General features: G+C 37.4%; 1 protein-coding gene across 1 annotated transcript; it reads right to left on the bottom strand.

The window, feature by feature from the left end:
- Nucleotides 1-2,452: 2,452 nt before the first annotated feature.
- On the bottom strand, nucleotides 2,453-14,180 carry nr4a1 (nuclear receptor subfamily 4, group A, member 1). The gene is made up of 7 exons (XM_022676830.2): nucleotides 14,013-14,180; nucleotides 8,566-9,347; nucleotides 8,333-8,462; nucleotides 7,334-7,497; nucleotides 5,361-5,563; nucleotides 4,860-5,038; nucleotides 2,453-4,204 (listed from the first exon to the last, which is right to left on the bottom strand). The coding sequence occupies exons 2-7, from the start codon at nucleotides 9,343-9,345 to the stop codon at nucleotides 3,948-3,950; spliced, it is 1,713 nt and encodes a 570-aa protein (XP_022532551.2). The 5' UTR covers nucleotides 9,346-9,347; nucleotides 14,013-14,180; the 3' UTR covers nucleotides 2,453-3,947.
- Between the last annotated feature and the right edge of the window lie 722 nt (nucleotides 14,181-14,902).

The following is a 14,902-nucleotide window of genomic DNA, read 5'->3' on the forward strand; positions in this document are numbered from 1 at the left end:
ACCTCTCACGGTAGTTCTGGGAGTCTCCCAAATTTTTGATGTTAAAGGAGAAATTCAGGATTGAGGTCTTAATGCTGCCTCCCTGACAATGAGTTTTTGCACTGAGGAATAAGTAAGAGGAGAGATGGAGGAAATCATAATTAACACTGGGTCAGAGTTAAGCATGAAGATTAAAGGTCTACCGAGTGAAACCCAACAGATGTCTCTTTACTGTGTTAATATATTAACACCAGAAATTTAAACATTGAAACTGAACATGTAAGCCGAGGTCTGTGTGGTTCCAGGTTGGTAATCTGCCCTCGTTAGAAGGTGTAGAACATGCTGGGAGCCCCTGTGCCTCAAAGTCAAAGCCAGTCTTACAACCTGATGATGAAATCAGCTGGTGAAACCTGATAAGAGGAGTGTTCCTCTCTTACGGGCACACAGTGGGGGAGGGAAGGGCGGCTGCAGGCTGCAGATCATCTTCCCAACTACCGAAACACTGCACACACACACACACACACACACACACACACACACACACACACCTCTCTAGCACATTCAGTGACTCAGAGAACATCATGCTATCAACTTCATCTATAGGTGCAAAGTTGCAAAGATGTGCAGAGGATCTTCAGTTTGTCAACGAATGTGTTGTAAAATGATTGAAATGTTTAAAAAAGTGTTGTGGTCTCACTCAGTAGCAGGTAGAGTAGCACTTTAGCACCCACACTTTTCAAATAAACTCTTTTAATGTAAAATTGATATTTTCAAACATCACTCAACTATTTTAAATTAGATGAACATTTGTGGCCACATATACTGTACATTATAAACAGAGATATTTGAGTTAAATGAACTTATAGTAACTGAATTTAGTCTGTTGCTATTGATCACTTCTATTCTATTGGTGTTTAGAACAATATTTTCATAATGGGTGTGTCCCCCAGTTTCTATCACTCACTATCATTGTGTACCCCAAGGCTACCTTAGGAAAACTAGTATCTACACTATTAGTTTAAGCAGACTATTGTTGTGACTTAGATGAAGATCAGAGCACATTTAATGACCAATTTATGCAGAAATCCAAGTAATCCCAAAGGGTTCACATACTTTTTTTTTGCAACTGTATCTGTAGATCATATATTATGATTTACTGCCTGGTCTCTATGTTGTAGGCTGTAAGAACAAGCATCATTTTTTGAGATGCCAAATCTGTGTTGGCTAAATCTGTGTCGCTGCACTGTTTACCCTATAGCAATTTCTTTCTTCATCTATTTTTCTGAGTATTTGAAATACATATTTTCTTAAATATCAGTCAGTGATAATACGCTGATAATAAACTTTGAGTAAGCTGCTTGTAAGAGGCTGCACCGGGTGACTGTAAAGTAGCTGCACTGTTAAATGTTAAATTAAATGCCTTCAGAAGCCATTTGACTGAAATGTACAGTATAGGCTTTATCAAAATCTGTGACAAAGCTGCACAATTGGAGAAAAAAACACTTTAATTATTTTTCAGATATGCATAGATTTAGGCCATATTTGGCACTGTAAGTCTAACCTGAATTTTCTTCAATCAAACTCAAATGAAGTCTATATACTAAATAAAAATTAAAGATAAATTTAGGCATAATAACTAAAGGTGTTAACTCTAATTAGCTCATGTTTTCAGTAAACATTACTTTAAAAAAACAATACAATTATTTAAATAAATTCGACTTATATAGGCTTACAGTGTATCTGCAATTCATATATAATCTAATTCATGTAATAATGTAATTACTTGAAATTGAATTACTTGCCAATAGAATGAGACACTAAATTATCATGATATGATTCTTAATTGCCCACAATAACAAATATCATGATACCGTGATTCTTCTGATATATTTCACAGAATTTGACAAAAATATTCTTTACTACAGGTTTACCCTACTCATTAGATTATTGCCACCATGTGAAATAATGAAGCAGTAATTGAACTAAATTGGGGGTGTATTAAGTAGTTAAAAAAAATCCATATTTGATGCCACATCAAGTGTATCACGAACAAAAGTGATATATATATATATATATATATATATATATATATATATATATATATATATATATATATATAAATATATATATAAATACAATATATCACGACAATGATGTATTCCGACCCCTAGGCTAAATGGATTCAATGATTAAGTCAAGAGAAGAGCACCAGAATCCTCACAGCATATTCTTGGTTATATTATGGGCGTCTACAGGACTGAAGGTATACCTGTAGTAAGTGATAGACTCATCCTTTCACTGGGATAAACGCAGTATTGTCTCTCTAACAAAAGAAAGCAGAAGAAATACTGTAACTGGATACTGTAATACTGTAACTGTAAAAAAAGCCACTATTGCTCACCTGCTCTGTACGTGAGGAACCACATGCCAAAAAAAAACAGAACTGAACAAAATGCATCATCAGTCCAGAACGTTTGGGTTTTACTTTAATTTTTATTAGAAATCTTTGAGCAGAGCTGCCGGCACACCTCTGGTCATATCTCAGAGAACAAATTACCACATACACATGTTTTCTAATTTACTCTTCATTTTGTGTGCAGGGTGTAATAAAAGACCAAAAACATGAATCTGATCTGATTATTTGTATAATGCTGAAGAACATTGGCACTCAAAGATCATTGGTAATTTAACAATATCTAAGAATATCAAAAATATCAAAAACACCATAATGCCCAAAGCTTTAACCCTTCTTCTTCTTTTTCTTATTCTTCTTCCTCTTTTTCTTCTTATGAAGACAAAATATATAGAATATATAAATCCATCTCTATACATACAGTACAAACAAATGTGTATACTCTAAAGTCTGGCACGTTAAACAAATTCAGACAAATATCAGTCAGAGATAATACTCAGAGACTTCGTGTAAGATGCTTGTGAGAAGCTGCACTCGGGGGCCTGTAAAGTAGCTGCGCTGTCAAACGTTCACCAGATGCCCTCAGAAGCTATTTGATGGAAATGTACAGTATAGGCACGATCAAAACCTCAAAACCTGTTACAAAATTTTTATTTTTTTATTTTTACAGATATCTAAAAGGTGCATTGAAAAGAGAACGCCAATTTTTAATAGAGCCCATATTTTTGGCACTGTAGGGCTAACCTGAATTTTTAATGGCAGAAGTGGGTTTTGTAGCATGTTCTGTGGTAAATAAGAAGGACATGAATGAAACTTGGTGGGTAGTCATGCCAGATTGTCATGGAGTGAATGTCACTAGGTCATCTTCAGTGACGAGTCTCTGCTTTTTTTTTTCTCTTCAGCAGGCGAGTGCAATACTGCATTTTGAATAAGTCATTTTAGCAGGTATTAATCTCTGAGGCATTGGTGTGATTTAAGTATAGTTAAGGCTTTGTTTTTCGTAATTATGCACATCCAAGTAAACAATGTCCATTTTGGTCCATAGCCTCTTTACAACGTCTAATAAGCCACGGGTGTGTTTTTGTGTTTTTAAGCACCGTCGGTTTTCTGTCTCTGGACGTCAGAAACGTGTAATACCACGTACCTGGAATAGACAAAGCTGTAATACTGTTTAAGCGTAAAGATATGATGAAGATTATGATTCGTCTTCTGCATAAGCTGCTCGGACACCACAAAAATGCTATGGATGGTTTACAGTGTGTAAACGTAAATGTCCAGAAGTTTGCAATATAGGAGCATTTTCAATGCTGCTGCTGCTGCTGCTGTAAGACCTTCCAGACGTCTCCAAGAAGGTCATTTCACTCGTTACGAGTTCAAGCAGTGGTGTACCACCATCGTCCATTAAAAATTAATTCCAAAAAAATAGCAGAAAACAATAGCAGACATCTCCATTCTTCAACAAAAAGCCTCCAAATGCTCCCAAACTATTGCTCACTGTGCTTCACATTGAGACCAAGACTTTCAGCTGTCTCGGTTTGTAACATCCCAGCCACTTTTAGAAAGGCAAGATATCCATGAAGATCTTGTCTACGATTGGAGGAGGTGGGACGAGGTCTTCCAGTTTAAGGTAGAAGATGCGCTGAAGGCCCTGAGTGCACAGTGTTCTGAGCTCAGGCAGTTTTCCCAGCAGACGAGACAGGTAGTTTGGCCGAGCCGCTTCCGAGGCACTTGCAGCGACATGGTCTTTGAGGCACGGGATTAGACTGTTCTGGAAGTCCTCCACTCGCTTGGGTTCTTTCAGGCCGTGGCGATCTGCAAAAGAATGAATTCAGCATTTTAAATACAGCATTATTCAATTCAGCATTTTTTTCATGTTTTACCTGATTTTCTACCTAATTTGGTAGGCCCATTATTTAATCTCCATTTATATGAACTCCCCCCATCGCTAGTAATGCTAACCCTAACATTAGGAGGGTTAAGACTAGATGCATGTAAAAACAGCTGATACATCAGCTGACCAGCATCACATTAGGAGTGATATAGGAAGGAAATGCCATCTGTATACCCCTGTATCCCAGCGTCTGGTTCAGGTTTATCTGCTCCACAGTCAGTTATACTATTGGCAATACTTATCTACTGGGGCTAGACAAGCCATGTGTGTGTACATTCACAAAAAAGCAATCCAGACTGTTCTCATACAGTAGTTCCCCAATGGTGGAACAAACTACCTTCCACTTCCAGAGCAGTATTGCCACTCACTACCTTTAAGAAACTATTGAAGACAGAGCTCTTCAAAGGGCACCTACTCTCCTAAAACCTCTAACAAACTAACTACTAACCTCATTTCCTGATCCCCCTCTTTTCCTCCTATATCCCACTTTTTCCCTTTGACCTCCTTTAGGCTCTGTCTAAAAATGTTTTTGCCTTGAACGTCAAACTGTAAAGTAGAGTAGAGGCAAAAACTCACCTGTAATGATGACCAGCGTGGCGAGACAGGAGAATGAAGCCACATCGAGGTTCATGCGATGCAAATTCTGGGAGAATTCCATGATGGAATCAATCCAGTCACCGAATCCCCGCACACACTGCATGCGGTGAAGAACCACCCCGTTACAGAAGATCAGCTCATCTGTCTCTGGGTTTGATCTTTAAAAAGAACATTAAAAAGGAAATCTATAAGAACTATACAGCAGCAACAATTTTTAATTCAGGTTTGTTGGATAATGCAACTGTCCTCTATCTAGAAGATTACATCAGATTAGAAAGAATGCAGTAGTAATTGGACAAGACTCCTAATGCTATATTAACCTTCTAGGGTTGATGTGTTTTAATGTTTCTATTCATATTTTTGTTACAATTATCAAACATTTCCTGAATCTGTAGAGTCTGCCCTTTCATTTCGTTTTCACCTCATGGCAATATCATATGTAATTCATACCCAGTTGTTATGTTAGAATTTAGATCGTACCTGTAAGCGAGCCGTAATATGAAGAGCTCGACGAAGGCTGATTCCAAGAGCAGGTCTTGGTCCTCCTTACAGAAGGCATTGAATCCTGGGATACTCTCCGCCCACTTTCTGATCACCGTCATAGAGCCCGTCAGCAGGTCGTAGAACTGCTGGATGTCGTTAGCATTCTCCTTCTCAGACAGACTAGCCACTGTTTCCTGATACTGGAGAGAAAAGACAAAAATATAATCAGCACATTTAGCACACAGCGACATGATCTAGGACAGACAGACATACAGACAGATAATCCAGTGCATATTGTTTGTTGATGACACTGGATGCTGGGCTATGTAATACGTCAACTTGCAACACATGCGTTAATGAGATGGCTGCTCCTAATGTTGGCTGCACACTAGCATGATAAATAGTGTGTTAAGAATAGTGCGCCATAATTAGAAGTGTGATAATTAATGTAAACAGTAAGCCTGGATAAGTTGAATTTACTTAAATCATTTAAGTTAGTTAGTCTTAAAACTTTCAGTTATTACACCTAGATTGTAGGGTAATTTAATTAATTTATGTTTTTTTTGTTATATCAATTGCTTTGCACAATAATTCACAATACATTGAATGTTATTGTCAGGTTTTGTATTTAGTCTTTCTCATTTCATTAAGTAAAATATAGATTTAAAATACTCATAGAAAATTAGAAATTTGTTCTACAAATCTTTGTGTTTCAGTTTATCTATGGAGTAAATCTATTTTGAGCTAACACATACGGCATCTCAGAGTTAATTCAGTAATTTGCCCTGAAGGCCTGGAAAAGTCATGAAAAAGTCATGGAAATGTATTGATTAAAAAGTGAGTGAACCCTGTATATAGTAAACAATGCAGCATCAGTGTGTCACCCAACACAGAGCTATCACTACACACTGATATTGAGTGTGAGACACTGAGGGACACACCCAGTATGCAAAAAGATTGTGCCAAAAGCCAATAGAAAAGAAACAGCCAATGGCAACTATATAAACTATAGTTGTTATTTTAATTTGAATATACAGCCCTGTAGGAAAAATAAGAGACCACTTCAGTTTCTGAATCAGTTTCTCTGATTTTGCTGTTTATAGTTATATGTTTGAATAAAATTAACATTGTTGTTTTTTTCTATAAACTATAGAAATCCCAAATTCCAAATAGAAATATTGTCATTTAGAGCTTTTTTTTTTTGCAGAAAATGAGAAATGGCTGAAATAAAAAGTTTCAAATTCATAAAGTTTTAAGAGTTTAACCATTTTTTAATGCATCTTGGCATGTTCTCCTCCACCAGTCTTACACACTGCTTTTGGATAACTTTATGCCTTTACTCCTGGTGCACAAATTCAAGCAGTTCAGCTTGGTTTGATGCCTTGTGATCAGCCATCTTCCTCTTGATTATATTCCAGAGGTTTTTAATTTGGTAAAATCAAAGAAACTCATAATTTTTAAGTGGTCTGTTTTTTTTTCCAGAGCTGTTTATGTGTCTACACATGATTAGAAGTACAAAAGTGTGTTGTTTCTGACAGACAACAGTGTGTAAACTATGTAACCATACAGTCTTTATTATGGTTCTATTGTTAAAAAAAAATAAATAAATAAATAAATATATATATATATATATATATATATATATATATATATATATATATATATATATATATATATATATATATATATATGTGTGTGCTAATTTATTGATTACACATCACTATTATTAGGGGTGGGCAGATGATGAAATCTAGCTTACACTGACTCCTGGACGCAATACCTGGATTTTATCTTTTCACCTTAAATGTAAGTGTTATGTTTCTCTGTAATGCTGATCCAATTTAAACACTTTGTTTATGTATCATAATCAACAGATATATACTGTACATTAACTATTAACTTTTCATACATTAGCTTTGACCCATGATTTCCATATCAGTTTCTTATATAATAAATCAAACAGGGCTGACCTTAGAATAGTCCAGTTTATCCAGGGCTGGGTCTGAGTCCATGTGAGCCGTCACAAGAGAGGTGACGATGTTCACGGGAGCGGCAGCAGGTGCTGATTCTTGGAGTGGTTTTGGTTTGGAGGGAAGACGACCCCTTCTGCCCTTCAGACTGTCTGTTCTTACAACTGAAGAGACCCAACCAAAAATATATATATATTTTAATAACGTACATATTATTTGACATACATTAAATAATCAATGAAAGTGGTATAATTTTTGTTATTGCACTACTAAATTTTTGCACTTTTTTCATATTCCTCTGCTGTAAATAATCATGTGCTTACTTGTAAATAATATCCATAACACACTACTGTTATCATGTACATACTTCCATCCTGGATGTAAATTTAACACAAGTTTATATATTTAACTTTATGTGGCGTACTTGGAGCAACGGAGCAAAGAAAGAATTTCATTGTACGAAGAAACTCAATTTTTTTTCTGTGACACACGACAATAAAATCTTGATTCTTGAATGCCAAAAGTCATGGGACAGCAGAATGTAAACTGATTGTGAATTGTTACCCCGAGTGACGGCTTAAAATCTAAAACCAAAATATGTATAAGTGGATAAGTGAGGTGTTATCTTGTGAATGAAGCCCAACTGACCACCTGCAATTATTGGAGTTGGAGCGAGGTCTGATAAAGGGGGCCATAGAAGGCATTAATGAACATGACTGGTTGCATCTGGTTAGAATTGACCGTGCAGAGCTCACATCTGCATTTAACCAATGCAAGAGACACTACACACATATATCCTGCGGTTACTGTAGGTGCAGTGTTATTTAGCTTATATGAGATGTGGCAAAAGTCATGGGACACAGTGCTTCCACAGTTCTTCCTGGACCATGACGTTTTGTGGCATGTCAGTGTAATTACTTGTTATTTTTTATTATTTAAGTAATCTGTTTTATATACACTGATCAAGCATAACATTATGACAAACATAGATTTTCTCACCTTCCTTCACCATTCCTACTGCCAGGCACTTCTGAAACCGGCAGAACTGGCATCTGTTCCGCCGTCGTTTGTCCACTGGGCAGTCTTTGTTGGCCAGACACACGTATTTGGCGTTTTTCTGAACCGTGCGCTAAAACACAAGTGCATGCACTTTCAATTTCACATGGTCAACCAAGGGACATTTAGCTATAACCATTACTACTATAAGTTATTTATTTAACTCTTGTACTCACCTTAAAGAAGCCTTTACAGCCTTCACATGTACGAACACCATAGTGCTGGCAGGAGGCGTTGTCCCCACACACCGCGCAGCACCCTTCATTTCCAGTTGGGCTCTTGGCTTTGGGCGACACCTGATTGTCCACCAAGTTGGAGCCGTCCTTGCTTCCGTGATCCAGCCCAAGGGGACTGAAGCTGCTCTGGGGGCTGTGACAGAATGGGTCCTGATCAGGGAGCTGAGAATGCAGATGCCCGAGTGGAGACATGTCACCCCCTGTTACGGGCCCAAACGTGAAGAAAGAAGGGTTCTGGTGGAGAGGCGTCTTCTCCGAGCCCCAGCAGCCTGGGTCCGGAGAGCAAGGCCCGAAGACTCCGTCCCAGGCTGGCACCGGCTGGTAGCCAGGTGTTGAGGGTGACGGGGCTGATGCTGGGCTGCCGAAACAGTTAGAGCCGCTGGACGTGAGCACGTCATCCATATAGCTAAAGGTAAACGTGCCGGGGTAGCAGCTGTACAGCGGGACGTCGTCCACCTTAAAAGGGTCCTGTTCTGAAGAGGCACCAGGGCAGGTGGAGGCAGCAGGAGTGGAGATCTGGCAGGAGTAGGAATCAAACTCACTCCCGTAGCCTCCAACCAGAGAGGTGATGGCTGGCAGGGAGGGGGGCTGGGAAAACTGCGCTTGCGGGTCACTCATGTCCATGGCCAACCTGGAGGTGAAGTCGGGGATCAGAAAGTCTGGTTTGAAGAGGCTGCTCTCATAGGACTGGACTCCATTATAACTCTGAACACAGGTCATTTCTGTAGAGCAGAACCACAACAGTTGTATCAGTGTTATTATAGGATTGTTTTGGAAATGTTTGCATTTAATTGAGTTTAATCTACACTTAACTACATTCAGGCACACACTAATTTTTTGGAAAATGAACAGGGGTTGGACTATGAAACTGAAACACCTGTTATTTTAGTGTGGGAGGTTTCATGGCTAAAGTGGAGCAGCCTGGTGTTCAATCTTCATTAATTGCACATTGCACCAGTAAGAACAGTAAGAGTGTGAAGGTTCAATTAGCAGGGTAAGAGCACAGTTTTGCTCAAAATATTACAATGCACACAACATTATGGGTGACATACCAGAGTTCAAAAGAGGACAAATTGTTGGTGCACATCTTGCTGGCACATCTGTGACCAAGACAGCAAGTCTTTGTGATGCATCAAGAGCCACGGTATCCAAGGTAATGTCAGCGAGATACCACATCCAACAGGATTAACTGTGGACGCTGTAAGAGGAAGCTGTCTGAAAGGGATGTTCGGGTGCTAACCCGGATTGTATCCAAAAAACACAAAACCACGGCTGACCAAATCACGGCAGAATTCAATGTGCACCTCAACTCTCCTGTTTCCACCAGAACTGTCCGTCACCACAATAAATTATTGTGGTCTAAAACCAGGTGTTTCAGTTTCATTGTCCAACCCCTGTATTTGAAATAATGAATAATATTATTGCCATTTTAAGACCATTTTATGGTTTTATGGCATCAAAAAGCAAAAATCACTCACGCCATAATATACAGTCCTAGTTGTTTGAATCTATGCCTAATTTTGATGCAAGCTGCTTGTGCCAACACCCCGGTTGCAGAGTATAATGCGTCTATCTGCCACAACCACTTTTGCAACTTTTTTCAACTTTAATTGGACATTCGGTCCAATTAAGCATGCCTAATGCTCTCATCCAGTTCCGGCTAATACTTCATGCTATCTGGATGGGACTGGAATATATAATATAATAATAGATAATATTAACAGGCTTTTTTGCCAAGTAAAAATTGATCAAGGTCATGTCTATAAATTGTACGATAAATTGATAATGTAATTATCATGACAGGACTAATACAAGAAGATCTACAACATCTGGACAACATTAGATCAAAAGACATGCACCACAATATTACTTGAAATAACATCATTTTATATTAATTTTTTTATAAAAAATTAAGCACAATTTGAAAAAAAAATCTTTTTTGTAAATCAATCAAGGCTCAAACCCTAATCTAACCTCAGTTCAAATAATATTAATGAAAAATATAAATAATGTAACAGAAAAATAATATGATGTAGCAAATAATGTACCAAAATACTAAGGTTTAGAATATGTAGAGCATGCATATAAGCAGATAATATAATAAACAATTATTCAAAAATACACATTCAGAATTCTTATTAGATTAATTATGCTTAATTAATAAATCATGATTTATTGTGTACTATACCATATAACACAGCCCTGTTCTGAACATCTTCAGATCGTTTACTGCAGACTTCAGCTAAATAAAGTTAGCTACACCCAGTGTTCCCGGAGAGCATTTAAGACAGTGTCCCTGAATTACTGGGTCAAAAATCCCCCGTCAAAGCAAGCACAAGCTGCACAAGCTGCACTCACTGCGATCCTCCAGCCATTTCAAACATCTCAACCTCAAGTACCCTGAGAAATAGCTTCAGGACGGATGGCGGCCTCATCACTGCAGGAGTGGAAGTCCATCTTCCATCCAGTTCAGAGTAGAAGAGGTTCTGAGAAAGCCTGGAAAGCAGGCTTCCCGAGCGCAGCCTATTTATACCACGCTTATGAGTCTGCATAACTTTAGGTGAACACTTCAGAGTTGACTTTCAGACGTGCGCCCCAGCTGGAGAGGTCACGACTGGATTACGAGAAGATCAAACGAGGAGCTGCCTGGAGTGCGACTATCAGAATTAGAGTGATTCACACTCTTATAGCCTTGGATCAATTTCTGCAGTTTCTGAAGTTTACAATTATAGTATATATCATAGTTCTAATAATAATATAGAATATATATAATATATAAATTACATGTCTTTTTTCTGCATGCAAAATTATGTATATATTTTTTGGAGGTCAATAACGGATTATGCTAACTAATAGAGCTCCAGATAAAGCATCTGATTTGATGAAAGTGAGTAAAAAACAAAACAAAAAAAAAACAAACACCAAACCAAACCCCAGTTAGCATTATGGACAATGACAAGTGGTAGACACCAGTTATGCCAACCTAAACTACTGAAAAAACAGCGCCCTCTACTGCAGAGCATCTGACAAAAAATTGGTAAAGTTATCTAAACTCCAAATTATACAGTAAAAACAGATAATAAGGGAGAAATGTCTTTAAAAAATCAATTCAGGAGTCATGCAGATTTTTAGTGTGAATTAATGCTGGGCATTCCACTTTTAATGCACTGAATGTACAGTTGATAAAAATATGTTTCAAAAATATAAATTTTGCAAAAATAAGTTGGTTAGGCTATTTTTCATTGCATTAGCTTTTGCAACAAGTGGAACACAGTGCAGTATGCTTTTAAATATGTCCTGTGTTTTACTATCATAAAATATATAGAAAATAGAACATAAATAGAACTTTGCGAAGTTGTTAAAAGGTAGTCTTATCAACAAAAGGCAGTGTTACTTAATAATGAGTGTTAAGTGTTGAACATTGAAGCAATGTTATCAAAAAGTAGGTAATGTTAACAAAAAAAAAACAGCAACCTATGGAAACAAAAAAAAAACATTTGAAACAAAAAAAATATGCAACCTTTAAACATCGCTGTAGCAACCTATCAGAAGTAGACAATTTAGAAGTGACATTGTCAGAAAGTAGACATTGTAGTGACAGTGTTGTGTGTTTGCTGGGCTTTAAAAGCTCCATCCATTACAAGGGTCCAGCGACAGACCCAGTTCCACCCATACTAACTTCACACCACACTGCATACAGCTCGAGCCATGCAGACCTGAGCGAGCGCGCCTCCTGACACCTGTTGCTGCAGCGCTCGTGCACAAATCTCACTTCAACGCTCTGCACTCTGTTCATAACCCTGCAGCCTTCACTGTGAGTTACAGCAGCTGTTTTATCTAATCTGTCTGATTATTAGAAAACGCACACGCACTGCTGTCCTGCTGGGTGACGCTCAGTTGTCAGTAACAGCATTTCTGCTGATTTGCATTTGACTACCACTTAATTTCCCATTTATTTTATATAAAAATGAACATAATGTAGTATAACAAATTTTAGCCGCCATTCCTATTGAAGCTGATTATGCTATAAAGTTTCACTATGTCTTTAGAGCACAAAAAGTTTAGTTTACAGTGCGTATTAAATATTATTACCTCTACCTGAGTCATTATTAGCCTGTCATCAGTGTCACAGTACTGAAGTTCATAGTGTGTTTTTTTTTAAATACTGTTACCTTAACCTGAATCATTAGCCCATGTCATCAGAGTGACAGTACTGAGATTTAAAGTGTGTTTTAAATACTATTACCTCTATATGTGACATTAAGTTAATAATGCGTCTTGAATACTATTACCCGTCACTATGTCATCAGTGTGACATTATTTACTTTTATATATTGTTTTAAATACTAATACCTCTACCTGAGGCATTAGCCTATGTCATCCATGTGACAGTATTTACTTTCATAGTGTGTTGTAAGTATTATTACTACTACCTGAGATGTTAGCCTATGTCATCAGTGTGACATAACTAAGGTTTAAAATGTGTGTTAAATATTGCCTCTACATGTGACATTAAGTTTATAATGTCTCTTATGATTAATACTATTACCTGAGTCACTATGTCATCAGTGTGACAGTACTAAGGTTTAAAATGTTTTAAATACTTTTAACTCCACATGAGACATTACGTTTATAAAGCATCATATAATAAATCCTACTACCTGAGTCACTGTGTCATCAGTGCAACAATATTTACTTTCATAGTGTGTTTTAATTACTATTACTACTACTAGTCATTAGCCTATGTCATCAGTGTGACAATACTAAGGATTAAAGTGTATGTTAAATATTATTAGCTCTACATAAGACATTAAGTTAATAATGCATCTTATAATGAATACTATTACCACTAGGGCACTATGTCATCAGTGTCACACTATTTACTTTATTTTAGTTTTTTTTTTTAATACTATAATAATTCTACTTGAGTCATTAGCCTATGTTATCCATGTGACAGTACCCAGGTTTAAAGTGTGTTTTACATACTACTACCTCTATATGTTTATGACATTAAGTTTAGAATTACCAGTATGTCACAATGTCATCAGTGTCACACTTTTTACTTTCATAGTGTTTTTTAAATACTATAATATAAGTAGTATAATGTCATCCATGTGACTGTACTAAGATTAAAATGTGTTTTAAATACTATTACCTCAATATTAGACATTAGGCTTATAATGCGTCTTATAATTAATACTATTACCAGTATGTACTTTTATAGTGTTTTTTTTAATACTATAATATTTTACCTATTATTAGCATATGTCCTCAGTGTGACTTTGTTAGTGTACTTTAGTTCAGTATATAAGTGTGTGTGTGTATATTAAATGGTGTAACAGTGTAGTACAGTGTGAAAGTTAAAGCAGTAAAGCAGTGTCACTAACCTGATCATCAGCTGCAGTTGTGCGAGTCTGGGTGGGCTGTCCTGTCCGTCTGCTGAATCCACACCATCTACAACCATCCACACGCGCACTCCCGCGTCCTCCTCTCTCGCGCACAGTCTCGCGCTCTGTCCCGCACGTTACCCCGTGCGCCTCTTTTTCTTTACTCTATTTTTTCTATATATCGCCCCCTCCACTTGTGCCGTGACGCAGAGGCGCGTCCTTCCCCGCGTGGGGGCGGAGTCACCCTCGGAGAGCCTTCCCGCTCGCTCCGTCCAATCGCGTGGCTCTGCGTCACGTAAGGGTGACGCACGCTCGGGATTCCATTGACGCAATGAGAAGAAAAAAACACAGCGCACGCACACAAAGAGCGGAGCCGCGCGCGCTGCGCTAAATTTAGCTGAACTCGCTGAATTCGGTTAAAAATAGTGGAGAAGAGGGGAAGAGGAAACACTGCTGTAAACCTGTAAAATCCCTCCCAGCAGATCTGCCTCAACTTTATTGGGAAATAGAAAAATACAGTGATAGGTTTAAACTCACCTTATTACGTCATTTATAACACTGCCTTATCTATTCCATTCAAACGTTTAACTATGGAAATGCTCTGGAAAATAAGCAATGAACATAGAATTAATCTATCTAACATTAAGTAACATTATTTACATTATACAGCTCTGAAAAAAATTAGAGACCACTTCAGTTTTTCTAAATTTGACCATTTATAGGTATATGTTTGAGTAAAATGAACATTGTTATTTTATATGTTTTATAAACTACAGACAACTTTTATATATAAATAAATAAAAAATTGTCATTTAGAGCATTTATTTGCAGAAAGTTAGAAATGGCTGAAATAACAAAAAAAAAAATGTGCAGAGCTTTCAGACCTCAGA

The sequence above is a fragment of the Astyanax mexicanus genome, chromosome 13 (assembly GCF_023375975.1).
Source record: "Astyanax mexicanus isolate ESR-SI-001 chromosome 13, AstMex3_surface, whole genome shotgun sequence".
Lineage (NCBI taxonomy): Eukaryota > Metazoa > Chordata > Actinopteri > Characiformes > Acestrorhamphidae > Astyanax > Astyanax mexicanus.

Excerpts from the sequence above, each read along its gene's own strand:
- nr4a1 (XM_022676830.2), bottom strand. The coding sequence starts at position 9,345 with ATGACCTGTGTTCAGAGTTATAATGGAGTCCAGTCCTATGAGAGCAGC. Across the intron at positions 8,463-8,565 it reads GCTGTAAAGGCTTCTTTAAG|CGCACGGTTCAGAAAAACGC; the intron begins GTGAGTACAAGA and ends CTTGTGTTTTAG. Across the intron at positions 4,205-4,859 it reads CACGCTGGTCATCATTACAG|ATCGCCACGGCCTGAAAGAA; the intron begins GTGAGTTTTTGC and ends ATTCTTTTGCAG.